General features: G+C 44.2%; 1 protein-coding gene across 10 annotated transcripts in view; it reads right to left on the bottom strand.

Moving 5' to 3' along the window:
* LOC110505733 (ral GTPase-activating protein subunit alpha-1) overlaps window positions 1–13,823 on the bottom strand; it is a 125,095-nt gene that overhangs the window by 26,037 nt on the left and 85,235 nt on the right. For all 10 annotated transcript variants that reach the window (XM_036962487.1, XM_036962488.1, XM_036962493.1 and 7 more), the window contains 2 exons: window positions 13,176–13,334; window positions 12,324–12,451 (listed from right to left, as the gene is read on the bottom strand). In XM_036962487.1, the coding sequence (XP_036818382.1) occupies window positions 12,324–12,451; window positions 13,176–13,334 (287 nt within the window). The remainder of the gene's footprint in view (window positions 1–12,323; window positions 12,452–13,175; window positions 13,335–13,823) is intronic.

Genomic DNA, 13,823 nt, shown 5'->3' with positions numbered 1-13,823 from the left:
GTTCCCAATCAGAGGCAGCTGTTTATTGTTGTCTCTGATTGGGGATCATATTTAGGAAGCCATTTCCCCATGGTTATTCGTGGGATCTTGTCTACAGCTAGTTGCCTGTGTGCACACCGGTAGCTTCACATTTCGTTTGGATGTTCTTTGTTTTTGGTCTGTGAGTTTCGGTTTATTAAAATGATGTGGAACTCTACGCACGCTGCGCCTTGGTCTACTCATTATTACGACGAACGTGACAATCAGACACACATTACAGCACCACATATCACACTTTCACAAAATGCATGAAGACATGGCTAAAGGTCAATCAGATTTGTGAACATGGTCCCTAGCTGTATATTGCCGCTTTCCATGTTGTCTGTTGTCTGTAGCTTGTGAGGTGTGGAAACACTTTGTTGCTTTTATGAATTTTGTTTTGCTGCTTTTTGTTGTCTGTATGCTACGTCTTGCTTGTCCTATGTTGCTCTGTCTGTATGCTATGTCTTGCTTGTCCTATGTTGCTCTGCGTGTGCTCACTGCTCAATGATTGTCTATATTGTAATTGTTTTTAATAACCTGCCCAGGGACTGTGGTTGTAAATTAGCTGTCTGGCTAAAACCGGCACTTTTACTGAAATGTTGATTAATGTGCACTGTCCCTGTAAAAATAAAATAAACTCAACTAAAAGTATCTATATCCACAGTTAAACAAGTCCTATATCGGCATAACCTGAATGGCAGCTCAACAAGGAAGAAGCCACTGCTCCAAAACCGCCATAAAAAAGCCAGACTACGGTTTGCAACTGCACAAAGATCGTACATTTTGGAGAAATTTCCTCTGGTCTGATGAAACAAAAATAGAACTGTTTGGCCATAATGACCATCATTATATTTGGAGGAAAAAGGGAGGCTTGCAAGCCGAAGAACACCATCCCAACCGCGAAGCACAGGTGTGGCAGCATCATGTGTGGGGGTGCTTTGCTGCAGGAGGGACTGGTCCACTTCACAAACTAGGTGGCATCATGAGAAGGAAAATTATATGGATATATTGAAGCAACATCTCAAGACATCCGTCAGGAAGTTAAAGCTTGGTCGCAAATGGGTCTTCCAAATGGACATTGGCACCAAGCATACTACCAAAGTTGTGGCAAAATGGCTTAAGAACAACAAAGTCAAGGGATTGGAGTGGCCATCACAAAGCCCTGAGCTCAATCCTATAGATAATTTGTGGGCAGAACTGAAAAAGTGTGTGCAAGCAAGGAGGCCTACAAACCTGACTCAGTTACACCAGGTCTGTCAGGAGGAATGGGCCAAATTTCACCCAACTTGTGGAAAGCTACCCGAAAGGTTTGACTCAAGTTAAACAATTTAAAGGCAATGCTACCAAATACTAATTGAGTGTATGTAAACATCTGACCCACTGAGAATGTGATGAAAGAAATAAAAGCTGAAATAAACCATTCTCTCTACTATTATTCTGACATTTCACATTCTTAAAATGAAGTGGTAATCCTAACTGACCTAAGACAGGGAATTTATACTCTGATTAAATATCAGGAATTGTGAAAAACTGAGTTTAAATGTATTTTGTTAAGGTGTTTGTAAACTTCCGACTTCAACTGTATGCAAGAAAAAACTATTTTTACCCAAACACACAGTGTCCAAACATCCAGCCCCTAGACCTTCTGTCTGAGGACCAACTAGGGTCACCCAGACACATAATAATACACACAGGCACAAACAACCTGAGAGCACAGCAGGAAAGGGTGGTCACAGCACTCAAGGGAGTGATTGAAAAAGCTTCTTCTACTTTCGCCAACGCACAAGTGTTTATCTCCACACTGCTACCACGCAAAGATTTCAACCCTGCTACCATACTGCGGGTAAACACGAGTATTTCCTGTGACTGTGCCTCAAAACCAAATGTTTACCTGGCCCACTACGCCACCCTGGACTTGAACAGCCTATACAGGTCCACCTATACAAAGCAGCAGTACCCACCTTCGCCAGGACCCTGCTCACACTTACTGGTCTGAGGCCAAACCACACAACTAAAAACATAGACACTTTATGGAACACAAAGATTTCACTGAATAAGATGAAAAACTACTCCAGAGCGCTCAGGACCTCAGACTGGGGCGAAGGTTCACCTTCCAACAGGACAATGACCCTAAGCACACAGCCAAGACAACGCAGGAGTGGCTTCGAGACAAGTCTCTGAATGTCCTTGAGTGGCCAGCCAGAGCCCGGACTTGAACCCGATCTAACAGCTTTGGAGAGACCTGAAAATAGCCGTGGAGAGACCTGAAAATAGCTGTGGAGAGACCTGGAAATAGCTGTGCAGCAACGCTTCCCATCCAACCTGACAGAGCTTGAGATGATCTGCAGAGAAGAATGGGAGAAACTCCCATCAGAGACCTGGAAATAGCTGGGCAGCGACGCTCCCCATCCAACCTGACAGCTTGAGATGATCTGCAGAGAAGAATGGGAGAAACTCCTCAAATACAGGTGTGCCAAGCATGTAGCATCATACCTAAAAAGATTCAAGGCTGTAATCACTGCCAAAAGGTGCTTCAATAAAGTACTGAGTAAAGGGTCTGAAAACGTATGTAAATGTTAGTTCTTTTTAAAAATATAACTTCAAAAACCTGTTTTTGCATTGTCATTATGATGTATTGTGTGTAGCTTGATGAGGAAAAAAAGCTATTTAATCAATTTTAGAATAAGGCTGTAACGTAACATGTGGAAAAAGTCAAGGGGTCAGAATACTTTCCAAATACACTGTATTTTCCTCAGATTACACAGACCCACAAAGAATCGAAAACAAATCAAATTTTGATAAACTCCCATATCTATTGGGTGACATACCAGTGTGCCATCACAGCAGCAAGATTTGTGACCTGTTGCCACAAGAAAAGGGCAACCAGTGAAGAACAAACACCACTGTAAATACAACTCATATTTATGTTTATTCATTTAACGTTTTTTAACTTTAACTATTTGCACATCGTTACTTTGGAATGTTTACTGTTAATTTTATATAGTTTATTATCTATTTCACTTGCTTTGGCAATGTAAACATTTTTCACATGCCAATAAAGCCCATTGAAAAGAGAGAGATAGACAGAGACACAGAAAGAGAGAGAAATACAGGGTGGATGGTAGACTGAGGGAAAGAGGTACAGGGTGGATGGTGGGCAGAGAGAGAGGTACAGGGTGGATGGTAGACTGAGGGAAAGAGGTACAGGGTGGATGCTGGGCAGAGAGAGAGGTACAGGGAGGATGGTAGACTGAGGGAAAGAGGTACAGGGTGGATGGTGGGCAGAGAGAGAGAAAGAGGTTTGACAGTCATGGAAAATGAGGATTCGGTGAGTGAAGGAGGCAGATGGTCAAACCACTGGACCAGGACGATATACTTAGTGTGGAGAAGAGAGGGGTCGGCAGGCACGTGCAGGAGGAGAGGAGAAGAGGAGAGATGTACAGGGGTGGAACGTGGACAGAGGGGTCAGTACAAGGTGGATGTTGGACAGACAGCGAGAGTGAGAGAGCGAGCGACGCAGAGGTACAGGGTGAATGGTGGACAGAGAAAGAGTTACAGGGTGGATGGTGGACAGAGAGAGAGGTACAGGGTGGATGGTGGACAGAGAGAGAGGTACAGGGTGGATGGTGGACAGAGAGAGAGGTACAGGGTGGATGGTGGACAGAGAGAGGTACAGGGTGGATGGTGGACAGAGAGAGAGGTACAGGGTGGATGGTGGACAGAGAGAGAGGTACAGGGTGGACGGTGGACAGAGAGAGAGGTACAGGGTGGATGGTGGACAGAGAGAGATTTGCAGGGTGGATGGTGGACAGAGAGAGAGTTACAGGCTGGATGGTGGACAGAGAGAGAGGTACAGGGTGGATGGTGGACAGAGAGAGAGGTACAGGCTGGATGGTGGACAGAGAGCGAGAAAGAAATCAAATTTGATTTGTCACATGCGCCGAATACAACAGGTAGACCTTAACCAACAATGCAGTTCAAGAAATAGAGGTAAGAAAATAATAAACTAAATAAACTAAAGTAAAAAATAAAACAAAAAGTAGCCAAAATAAAATAACAATAATGAGGCTATATACAGGGGCTACGGCTACTGAGTCAATGTGTGGGGGTACAGGTTAGTTGAGGTAACTTAGGTAGGTAGGGGTAATAAAACAACGAGTAGCAGCAGTGTAAGAACAAAGGGGGGGACATCAATGTAACTAGTCCGGGTGGTCATTTGATTAATTGTTCAGCAGTCTTATGGCTTGGGTGTCGAAGCTTTTTTAAGGAGCTTTTTGGACCTAGACTTAACGCTTGTCGTGCTATAGCAGAGAGAACAGTCTATGACTTGGGTGAGTGGAGTCTGACAATTTTTTAGGCCTTCCTCTGACACCGCCTAGTATATACAGCGGCAATAAAAACGATGTGAACCCTTTGGAATTACCTGGATTTCTGAATAAATTGGTCATAAAATTTTATCTGATCTTCATCTTAGACACTACAGTAGACAAACACAGTGTGCTTAGACTAATAACACACAAATTATTGTATTTTTCTTGTCTATATTGAATACACCATTTAAACATTCACAGTGTAGGTTGGAAAAGGTATGTGAACCCCTAGGCTAATGACTTTTCTAAAACCTCATTGGAGTCAGGAGTCAGAACCTGGAGTCCAATCAATAAGACAAAATTGGAGATGTTGGTTAGAGCTGCCCTGCTCTATAAAAAACACTCACAAAATGTGAGTTTGCTATTCACAAGAAGCATTGCCTGATGTGAACCATGCCTCGAACAAAAGAGATCTCAGAAGACCTAAGAATTGTTGCCTTGCATAAAGCTGGAAACGGTTACAAAAGTATCTCTAAAAGCCTTGATGTTCATCAGTCCATGGTAAGACAAATTGTCTATAAATGGAGAAAGTTCAGCACGGTTGCTACTCTCCCTAGGAGTGGCCGTCCTGCAAAGATGACTGCAAGAGTACAGCGCAGAACGTTCAATGAGGTTAAGAGTGTCAGCTAAAGACTTACAGAAATCTCTGGAACATGCTAACATCTCTGTTGACGAGTCTACGATACGTAAAACACTAAACAAGAATGGTGTTCATGGGAGGACACCACGGAAGAAGCCACTGTAGTCCAAAAAAAACATTGCTGCACGTCTGAAGTTTGCAAAAGAACACCTGGATGTTCCACAATGCTTCTGGCAAAATATTCTGTGGACAGATAAAACTAAAGTTTAGTTGTTTAGAAGGAACACACAACAGTGTGTGGAGAGAAAAAAGGCACAACACACCAACATCAAAACCTCATAACTGTAAAGAATGGTGGAGGGAACATTATGGTTTGGGGCTGATTTGCTGCCTTAGGGCCTGGACAGCCTGCTATCATTGACAGAAAAAGACATTACCAAGTTGATCAAGACATTTTGCAGGAGAATGTAAGGCTATCTGTCTGCCAATTGAAGCTCATCAGAAGTTGGGTGATGCAACAGGACAACGACCAAAAACACAGAAATCAACAATAGAATGGCTTCAACAGAAGAAAATATGCCTTCTGGAGTGGCCTAGTCAGAGTCCTGACCTTAACCCAATTTAAAATGATGTGGCATGACCTCGAGAGCGGTTCACACCAGACATTCTACGAATATTGCTGAACTGATACCACTTTGTAAAGATGAATGGTCCAAAATTCCTTCTGACCGTTGTGCAGGTCTGATCTGCAACTACAGAAAACATTTGGTGGAGTTTATTGCTGCCAAAGGAGGGTTAACCAGCACATACTTTTCCCACCCTACACTGTGAATATTTACACGGTGTGCTCAATAACGACATGAAAATGTATAATTGTTTGTGTGTTATTAGTTTAAGCAGACTGTTTGTATTTTGTTGTGACTTAGATGAAGATCAGATCACATTTTATGACAAATTTAGCAGAAATCCAGGTAAATCCAAAGGGTTCCCTTACTTTTTCTTGTCCTGTAGGTCCTGGATGACAGGAAGCTTGGCCCCAGTGATATACTGGGTCGTCCACACTACCCTCTGTAGTACACCTTACGGTCGGATGCCGAGCAGTTGCCATACTAGACGGTGATGCAACCGGTCAGGATGCTCTCGATGGTGCAGCTGTAGAACTTTTTGAGGATCTGGGGACCCATGTCAAATCTTTTCAGTCTCCTGAGGGGGAAAAGGTATTGTCGTGCCCTCTTCACGAATGTCTTGGTGTGTTTGGACCATGATAGTTTGTTGGTGATGTGGACACCAATGAACTTGAAGCTCTCGACCCGCTCCACTACAGCCTCGAAGATGTTAATGGGAGCCTGTTTGGCCCTCCTCCTCCTGTAGTCCACGATCAGCTCCTTTGTCTTGCTCACATTGAGGGAGAGGTTGTTGTCCTGGCACCACACTGCCAGGTCTCTGACCTCCCTATAGGATGTCTCATCGTTGTCGGTGATCAGGCCTACCACTGTTGTGTTGTCAGCAAACTTAATGATTGTGTTGGAGTTGTTTGGCCATGCAGTAATGGGGGAAGAGGGAGTACAGGAGGGGACTAAGCACGCACCCCAGAGGGGCCCCAGTGTTGAGGATCAGCGTGGCACATGTGTTGTTGCCTACACTTACCATCTGGGGCGGCCCTTCAGGAAGTCCAGGATCCAGTTGCAGAAGGTGGTGTTTAGTCCCAGGGTCCTTAGCTTAGTGATGAGCTTCGTGGGCACTATGGTGTTGAACGCTGAGCTGTAGTCAATGAACAGTATTCTAACATAAGTGTGCCTCTTGTCCAGGTGGAAAAGGGCAGTGTGGAGTGTGATTGAGATTGCGTCATCTGTTTGGGCAGTATGCGAATTGGAGTGGGTCTAGGGTTTTGATGTGGGTCATGACCAGCCTTTCAAAGCACTTCATGGCTACCGGCGTGAGTGTTACGGGGCAGTAGTCATTTAGGCAGGTTACCTTTGCTTTCTTGGGCACAGAGACTATGGTGGTCTGCTTGAAACATGTAGGTATTACAGACTCGGTCAGGGAGAGGTTGAAAATGTCAGTGAAGACACCTGCCAGTTGATCCGCGCATGCTGTGAGTACACCTCCTGGTAATCAGTCCGGCCCCGCGGCCTTGTGTTTAAAGGTCTTGCTCACATTGGCTACGGAGAGCGTGATCACAGTCGTCCGAAATAGCAGCTGCTCTCAAGCATGCTTTAGTGTTGTTTGCCTCGAAGTGAGCATAAAAAGGCATTTAGCTTGTCTGGTAGGCTCATGGATGGTGGACGGACAAAGAGAGAGAAAGAGAGAGGTACAGGGTGGATGGTAGACAGAGAGAGAGAGAGAAAGATACAGGGTGGTCGGTGGACAAAGAGAGAGGGAGAGAGAGAGAGAGAGGAAGAGAGAGAGAGAGAGAGAGGTATGGTGGATGGTGGACGGAGATAGAGGGATAGAGATACAGGGGTGGAAAGAGAGAGAGGTACAGGGGTGGTGGTAGGTAGGCAGGCAGGTAGTTAGGTGGGCAGGCAGGCAGGTAGTTAGGTAGGCAGGCAGGTAGTTAGGCAGGTAGGCGGGCAGGCAGGCAGACTCTGGAAGAGAGAAAGATCCTAGTGTTCTTCTACTTTATGATCAGGCTCAATTAGCTGCTCCAGGGGAATTGTGAGGGAACTGACCTACGTCACACTCCCTCTCCACACGCTCCAGTTTGCTGCTGTAACTGTTGACTGACTCCAGCAGTTTGACCTGATTTTACAGTTCTCTCTAGGCAAGAACTACCTGAAATAAGTCCACTCACAGAGACCAATACATTTAATAAATAGGGATTCAATACTTTATAGGTAAACTGTACAATAGCTTCCCAAGAACTAAAACAGCAGAACATAGGAAATAACCCATCATCCTTAGAGGAAGACAGGAAATTGTTTCATCCAGTGGATTTCACTAATAATGCATTACAATTATAATAATCAATAATGCTGTTTGTTCACATTGTTCTGTGTACAATTACGAGCTGTCGAAGGTGCTCTATCAACACGTACCCACACCCACACACACACACACACACACACACACACACACACACACACACACACACGAATGGCTGTGCTCTGCCGCGTTATCAATAGGTAACTAGGTACCGCTCAGTGTCTTAGTGTTGCTGGTCCTCTGGGACAGCTCAATTCCTTCTGCTGCAGCGTTTGCTAAAAGCCCCTGAGTCGAAGGCATTTAGAGAACAGCTTCCTTTTACAACTTAATGTTAGATGAAAATAGTCTATAGGCCAGGAAAAACTTATACATGGTAACTTCAGCTAACTTTAGCCACCGCTAGCTAAACATCTACGGAACTGATGGAGGCATTTAAGTAACATCAAACTAAATATGGAGATGATTCATTTTTATTAAACATGTCCCCATCACTTCCATAGATTTTTAGCTGGCGGTGGCTAAAGTTAGCTGATGTTAGGTACCGCTCAGTGTCGATAAAAGACAATTATTTACCTTTATTAATTTATTAATAACCTTTACTAATTTTATTTAATACTGTGCAGCCGTATTCATCGACTTGGCCAAGGCTTTCAACTCACCGCATTCTTATCGGCAGACTCAACAGCCTTGATTTCTCAAATGACTGCCTCGCCTGGTTCGCCAACTACTTCTCAGATAGAGTTCAGTGCGTCAAATCAGAGGGCCTGTTGTCCGGACCTCTGGCAGTCTCTATGGGGGTGCCACAGGGTCAATTCTCAGGCCGACTCTTTTCTATATATACATCAATGATGTCGCTCTCGCTGCTGGTGATTCTCTGATCCACCTCTACGCAGACGATACCATTCTGTATACTTCTGGCCCTTCTTTGGACACTGTGTAAACAAACCCCCAGACGAGCTTCAATGCCATACAACACTCCGTCCGTGTCCTCCAACTGCTCTTAAATGCAAGCAAAACTAAATGCATGCTCTTCAACCGATCGCTGCCTGCACCCGCCTGCCCGTCAAGCATCACGACTCTGGACGGTTCTGACTTAGAATATGTGGGCAACTACAAATACCTAGGTGTCTGGTTAGACTGTAAACTCTCCTTCCAGACTCACATTAAGCATCTCCAATACAAAATTAAATCGAGAATCGGCTTCCCATTTCGCAACAAAGCATCCTTCACTCATGCTGCCAAACATACCCTCGTAAAACTGACTATCCTACCAATCCTTGACTTCGGCGATGCCATTTACAAAATAGCCTCCAACACTCTACTCAGCAATTTGGTTGCAGTCTAACACAGTGCAATCCGTTTTGTCACCAAAGCCCCATATACTACCCACCACTGCGACCTGTATGCTCTCGTTGGCTGGCCCTCGCTTCATGCTCGTCGCCATACCCATTGGCTCCAGGTCATCTATAAGTCTTTGCTAGGTAAAGCCCCGCCTTGTCTCAGCTCACTGGTCACCATAGCAGCACCCACCCGTAGCACGCGCTCCAGCAGGTATATTTCACTGGTCACCCCCAAAGCCAATTCCTCCTTTGGCTGCCTTTCCTTACAGTTCTCTGCTGACAATGACTGGAACGAATTGCAAAAATCACTGAAGCTGGAGACTTATATCAAATCAAATATATTTATATAGCCCTTCGTACATCAGTTGATATCTCAAAGTGCTGTACAGAAACCCAGCCTAAAACCCCAAACAGCAAGCAATGCAGGTGTAGAAGCACGGTGGCTAGGAAAAACTCCCTAGAAGGCCAAAACCTAGGAAGAAACCAAGAGAGGAACCAGGCTACGAGGGGTGGCCAGTCCTGTTCAAACTGTGCTGGGTGGAGATTATAACAGAACATGGCCAAGATGTTCAAATGTTCATAAATGACCAGCATGGTCAAATAATAATAATCACAGGCAGAACAGTTGAAACTGGAGCAGCAGCATGGCCAGGTTGATTGGGAACAGCAAGGAGTCATCATGCCAGGTAGTCCTGAGGCATGGTCCTAGGGCTCAGGTCCCCTGAGAGAGAGAAAGAGAGGGAGAATTAGAAAGAGCATACTTAAATTCACAAAGGACACCAGATAAGACAGGAGAAGTACTCCAGATATAACAAACTGACCCTAGCCCCCCGACACATAAACTACTGCAGCATAAATACTCCCTCACTAACTTGAAGCATCAGCTGTCAGAGCAGCTTACCGATCATTGCACCTGTACATAGCCCATCTGTAAATAGCCACCCAACAACCTCATCCCCCTAGTTATTGATTTTTTTGCACCCCAGTATTTTTGCATCCCAGTATCTCTACTTGAACATTCATCTTCATCACATCTATCACTCCAGTGTTTAATTGCTAAATTGTAATTATTTTGCCACTATGGCATATTTATTGCCTTCCCTCCCTAATCTTACTACATGTGCATACACTGTATACAGAGTTTTCTATTGTGTTATTGACTGTACGTTTGTTTATCCATGTGTAACTCTGTGTTGTTTGTGTCGCACTGCTTTGCTCTATCTTGGCCAGGTAAAAAGGTGAAATATTTTTTGTTTATAAAAATCTAAGTTTGTAATGGCTGTTTAAAGAACACTGAACCATGAATTACAGTTTATCCCAGCCCATAGACTGTATTCAGGGTGAGGAACCATCTACCATCAAGTTGTAAAATAATGATCTTCTCCTTTAACACGCACGGACCCATGCATGGCTTAAAACATTTCTATGAATCATTCCTTAAAGAGACTTCAATTAGCTGCCAGCTGGAAGACTAGACAAGACTTCTCTATTTCTGAAGTAAAAGAAAAGAAAAGAGAAGGAAAAGAAACAAACAAATAAAAGGAGAGGGGGATGGAGACGGAGAGGCAGATAGAGAAAGATGGAGTCTGGAAAGACATCAGTCGATATTGACAGATTACTGTAATTCTGGCTGTCAGGTCCATCGACCGGTGCAACTCACGCCAATCAATAGCTCAGTCCGGTATCGAACCACGCTGTGCTCCGCGCTGTGCGCATGCACGCACACACACGCACGCACGCACACGCATGCACGCACACACACACGCATGCACACACGCACGCACACACACACGCATGCACACACACACGCATGCACGCACATACACACGCATGCACGCACACACACACACACACGCACGCACACACACACGCGCATGCACGCACACACACACACACACACGCGCATGCACGCACACACACACACACACACACACACACGAGATTGGACATGGCAGATGAGAATCGCTTTTCACCCCCCTATATTATGCTTTGTTTTCTAGCATTATTATATATATTTAAAAAAAAACAGGGGTTAGAGGGTTGATCGAGTATTTAAAGGGTAGATAGAGAATTTAGAGGTGGGGATTTGGAGCATGTGAACTTGAGTGGTCGCCAGTGTCACACTTTCCAGGAAGATATCAAATAATAATGACTGAAATGGGGAGAAAAGTATAGGTGAAATTACAAATCATTAGCTAGAAGAAAACTGGACTAGAGGGAAAAGTGGTGCTTTTGTACAGATTTGATTTCTACATGGCATAGAAACTGATGGATGGTTTTTCTACTGACTCCAGGCATAAAATACTGAATCATTAACATTCATATTAACATTATGTTCATTTTGTAACATCGTTACAAACGGCATTATTATCATTGGACAATATTGAAACAATTTGGCAAAAATAAAGCTACTAAATCCCCCCCAAAATTATTTTGCTATTCAAAATTATCAACATTAGTGCTAGACAGAGCTCAAAAGCCATGCTATTGGCGGTGGTGTGAGTCACCCAAATGAGGCGAGAGATTAATCGCTACTGAAGCAAATCGCTCTGAATCACTGTGAGGAGACGATGGGCAATGATCACCGTTTCTCTGCTGGAGAAAAATGCGGTCACCTCTTGCACCGAGCAGAATGTGATGCTCTACATGTTGAGAAAATGAGCACCGGAGGGGATGAGACATCGATAATTATCGAGCGAGAAGGACGCCGTTCTACCATTATGCCTTGTGAGCCTGCAGTGCAGTGAGGAGCTGGTCTGTGTGGCAATCTATCGCACTCCTCAGAACAGAAAAGGAGCAAGTCAACACGACAGGAGCTATAGCCGGATGAATTCTTCATGCCTTCCACTGTCTCCACAGCAAGGTGACACGCACATGCAAACACACATTAATACACTTCTACTAATCTCCCTTGCTAGTGCAAAATAACAATTAACGTGACAGCCATGGCCATAGGTGAGGAGAGGCATAACAGATCAGTTAGCGAGTGTGTTGTGGCTTTATCTCCCCCCTACAGGCTGGATAGGGCTGTGGTTTGGAGAGTGCTGCCAGGCCCTGGCAGGGAGATGGAAAGATGGAGAAGGATACAAGTTCTGGTAAAGGAGGATGAGGGATTTAAGAGCCCTGCTGGCGTTGAGAGCCGTGGCCCGGACCATGGTGGGAAGGATCTTCTCATCCACTATGGCTCCATCGAACAGGGGCCCAAAAAACGGTACCTAGAGGGAGAGAGGGGTGTAGAGTGAAGGAGAGGAGAGAGAGGGGGGGAGGGAGGGAGGAGAGCGAAAACAACTCTGTAATTTACTATTGATTAGATAAAGCCATAACAATAAGAAACTTTATAAAACTATAACAGTGACAAGTGATTTTCATCTATCAGATCCCAGGGAATGCAATGTTCAATGCAACATTAGTTAATTTTATAAAATAACAAAAACATTATTGTTTCAGTGCCATAATTGACTTTCATAAAAGCCAGACCTCTTTTCTGTCCTTATCTGGCCATCTTTCCACATTTCCCCAGACTCTGAAGGGACAGACCCATCTTCTAGCCATATCCATACTGCAATTTAATTCTAAGAATCCTGTTGATCTGATTAGGCCGGACATAACTGAGCAGGAAGCAGGAGTACAACGAGACATTTGTTTTGATTTATTTATATATTAAAATATAACACTGCAGCAGGGACAGCTGTGATATTGTCAATTGTAATTTTTCAAATCACAGAAATGTGTCTTTTTAGCTTTTAATAAACTCACAAAAATATCCTGAGGGTTTGGAAGCCAGGGTCAGCCATGGTGCGGTGCCCCTAGTGCAGTTTAGGAGCTAGGACTAAGTGCCTTGCTGAAGGCAACAATGGTAGGAAATGGAATCTAGGATACCTTAATGTCAACTTGATGATTAAAACCGATGTAAAACAGTTTTTTTTTGTGTGAACCCACCTCTGGCTTCTTGAGGATCTGGATGCTGTACATGTGGTTCTTCATGGGGTAGATGATGATGAGGACGTCTCCAAACTCCGTAGGGATGATGCCTCTCCTGTAGTCCCGCGAGTGCTCAGACCACACAATGTGTACCTCGTCATTCCCAAGATGCCTTAGCTAGAGGGACAGAGGTGAGGGAGGAGAGGAGGTGGGAGGGGAGAGGAGGAAAGAGCAAGAAGGTGAGTGTCCCTGTCCAGTAGTCAACATAGATTTTTTTATTGTGTTTAAAAATTCAAGTTCATGTTATTCATTCACATGGCAGAGGATGATTAAACAGTCACACATTAAATGTTTCCATATTTCTATGAAATATGACATAATTACTAACAATATGACTGCAATAGTTTTCCTTTCCAATTTTTTTATTATTATTAATGTTAAAAAGCATATTTTCTGTGTTGGAATGGTGTTGGCGTACACCACAACAGAATGGTGTGGGCGTGGTCATTAAAAGTATGTAAGTAGACCAGTGATTGGCCAGCTCATCCTCCTCTACACTGCTGATTGGCCAGCTCATCCTCATCCAACATCCATGACATGTTCTATGAGGAAATAGCAAACATTTCTGAAACTGTCTATTTGAGATACAAGTTTGAGGTGGGGTTT

This window comes from Oncorhynchus mykiss, chromosome 25 (genome assembly GCF_013265735.2).
Source record: "Oncorhynchus mykiss isolate Arlee chromosome 25, USDA_OmykA_1.1, whole genome shotgun sequence".
Lineage (NCBI taxonomy): Eukaryota > Metazoa > Chordata > Actinopteri > Salmoniformes > Salmonidae > Oncorhynchus > Oncorhynchus mykiss.
Note: the sequence above shows the minus strand (reverse complement) of the source record. Positions and strands in the feature narration are given on the sequence as shown.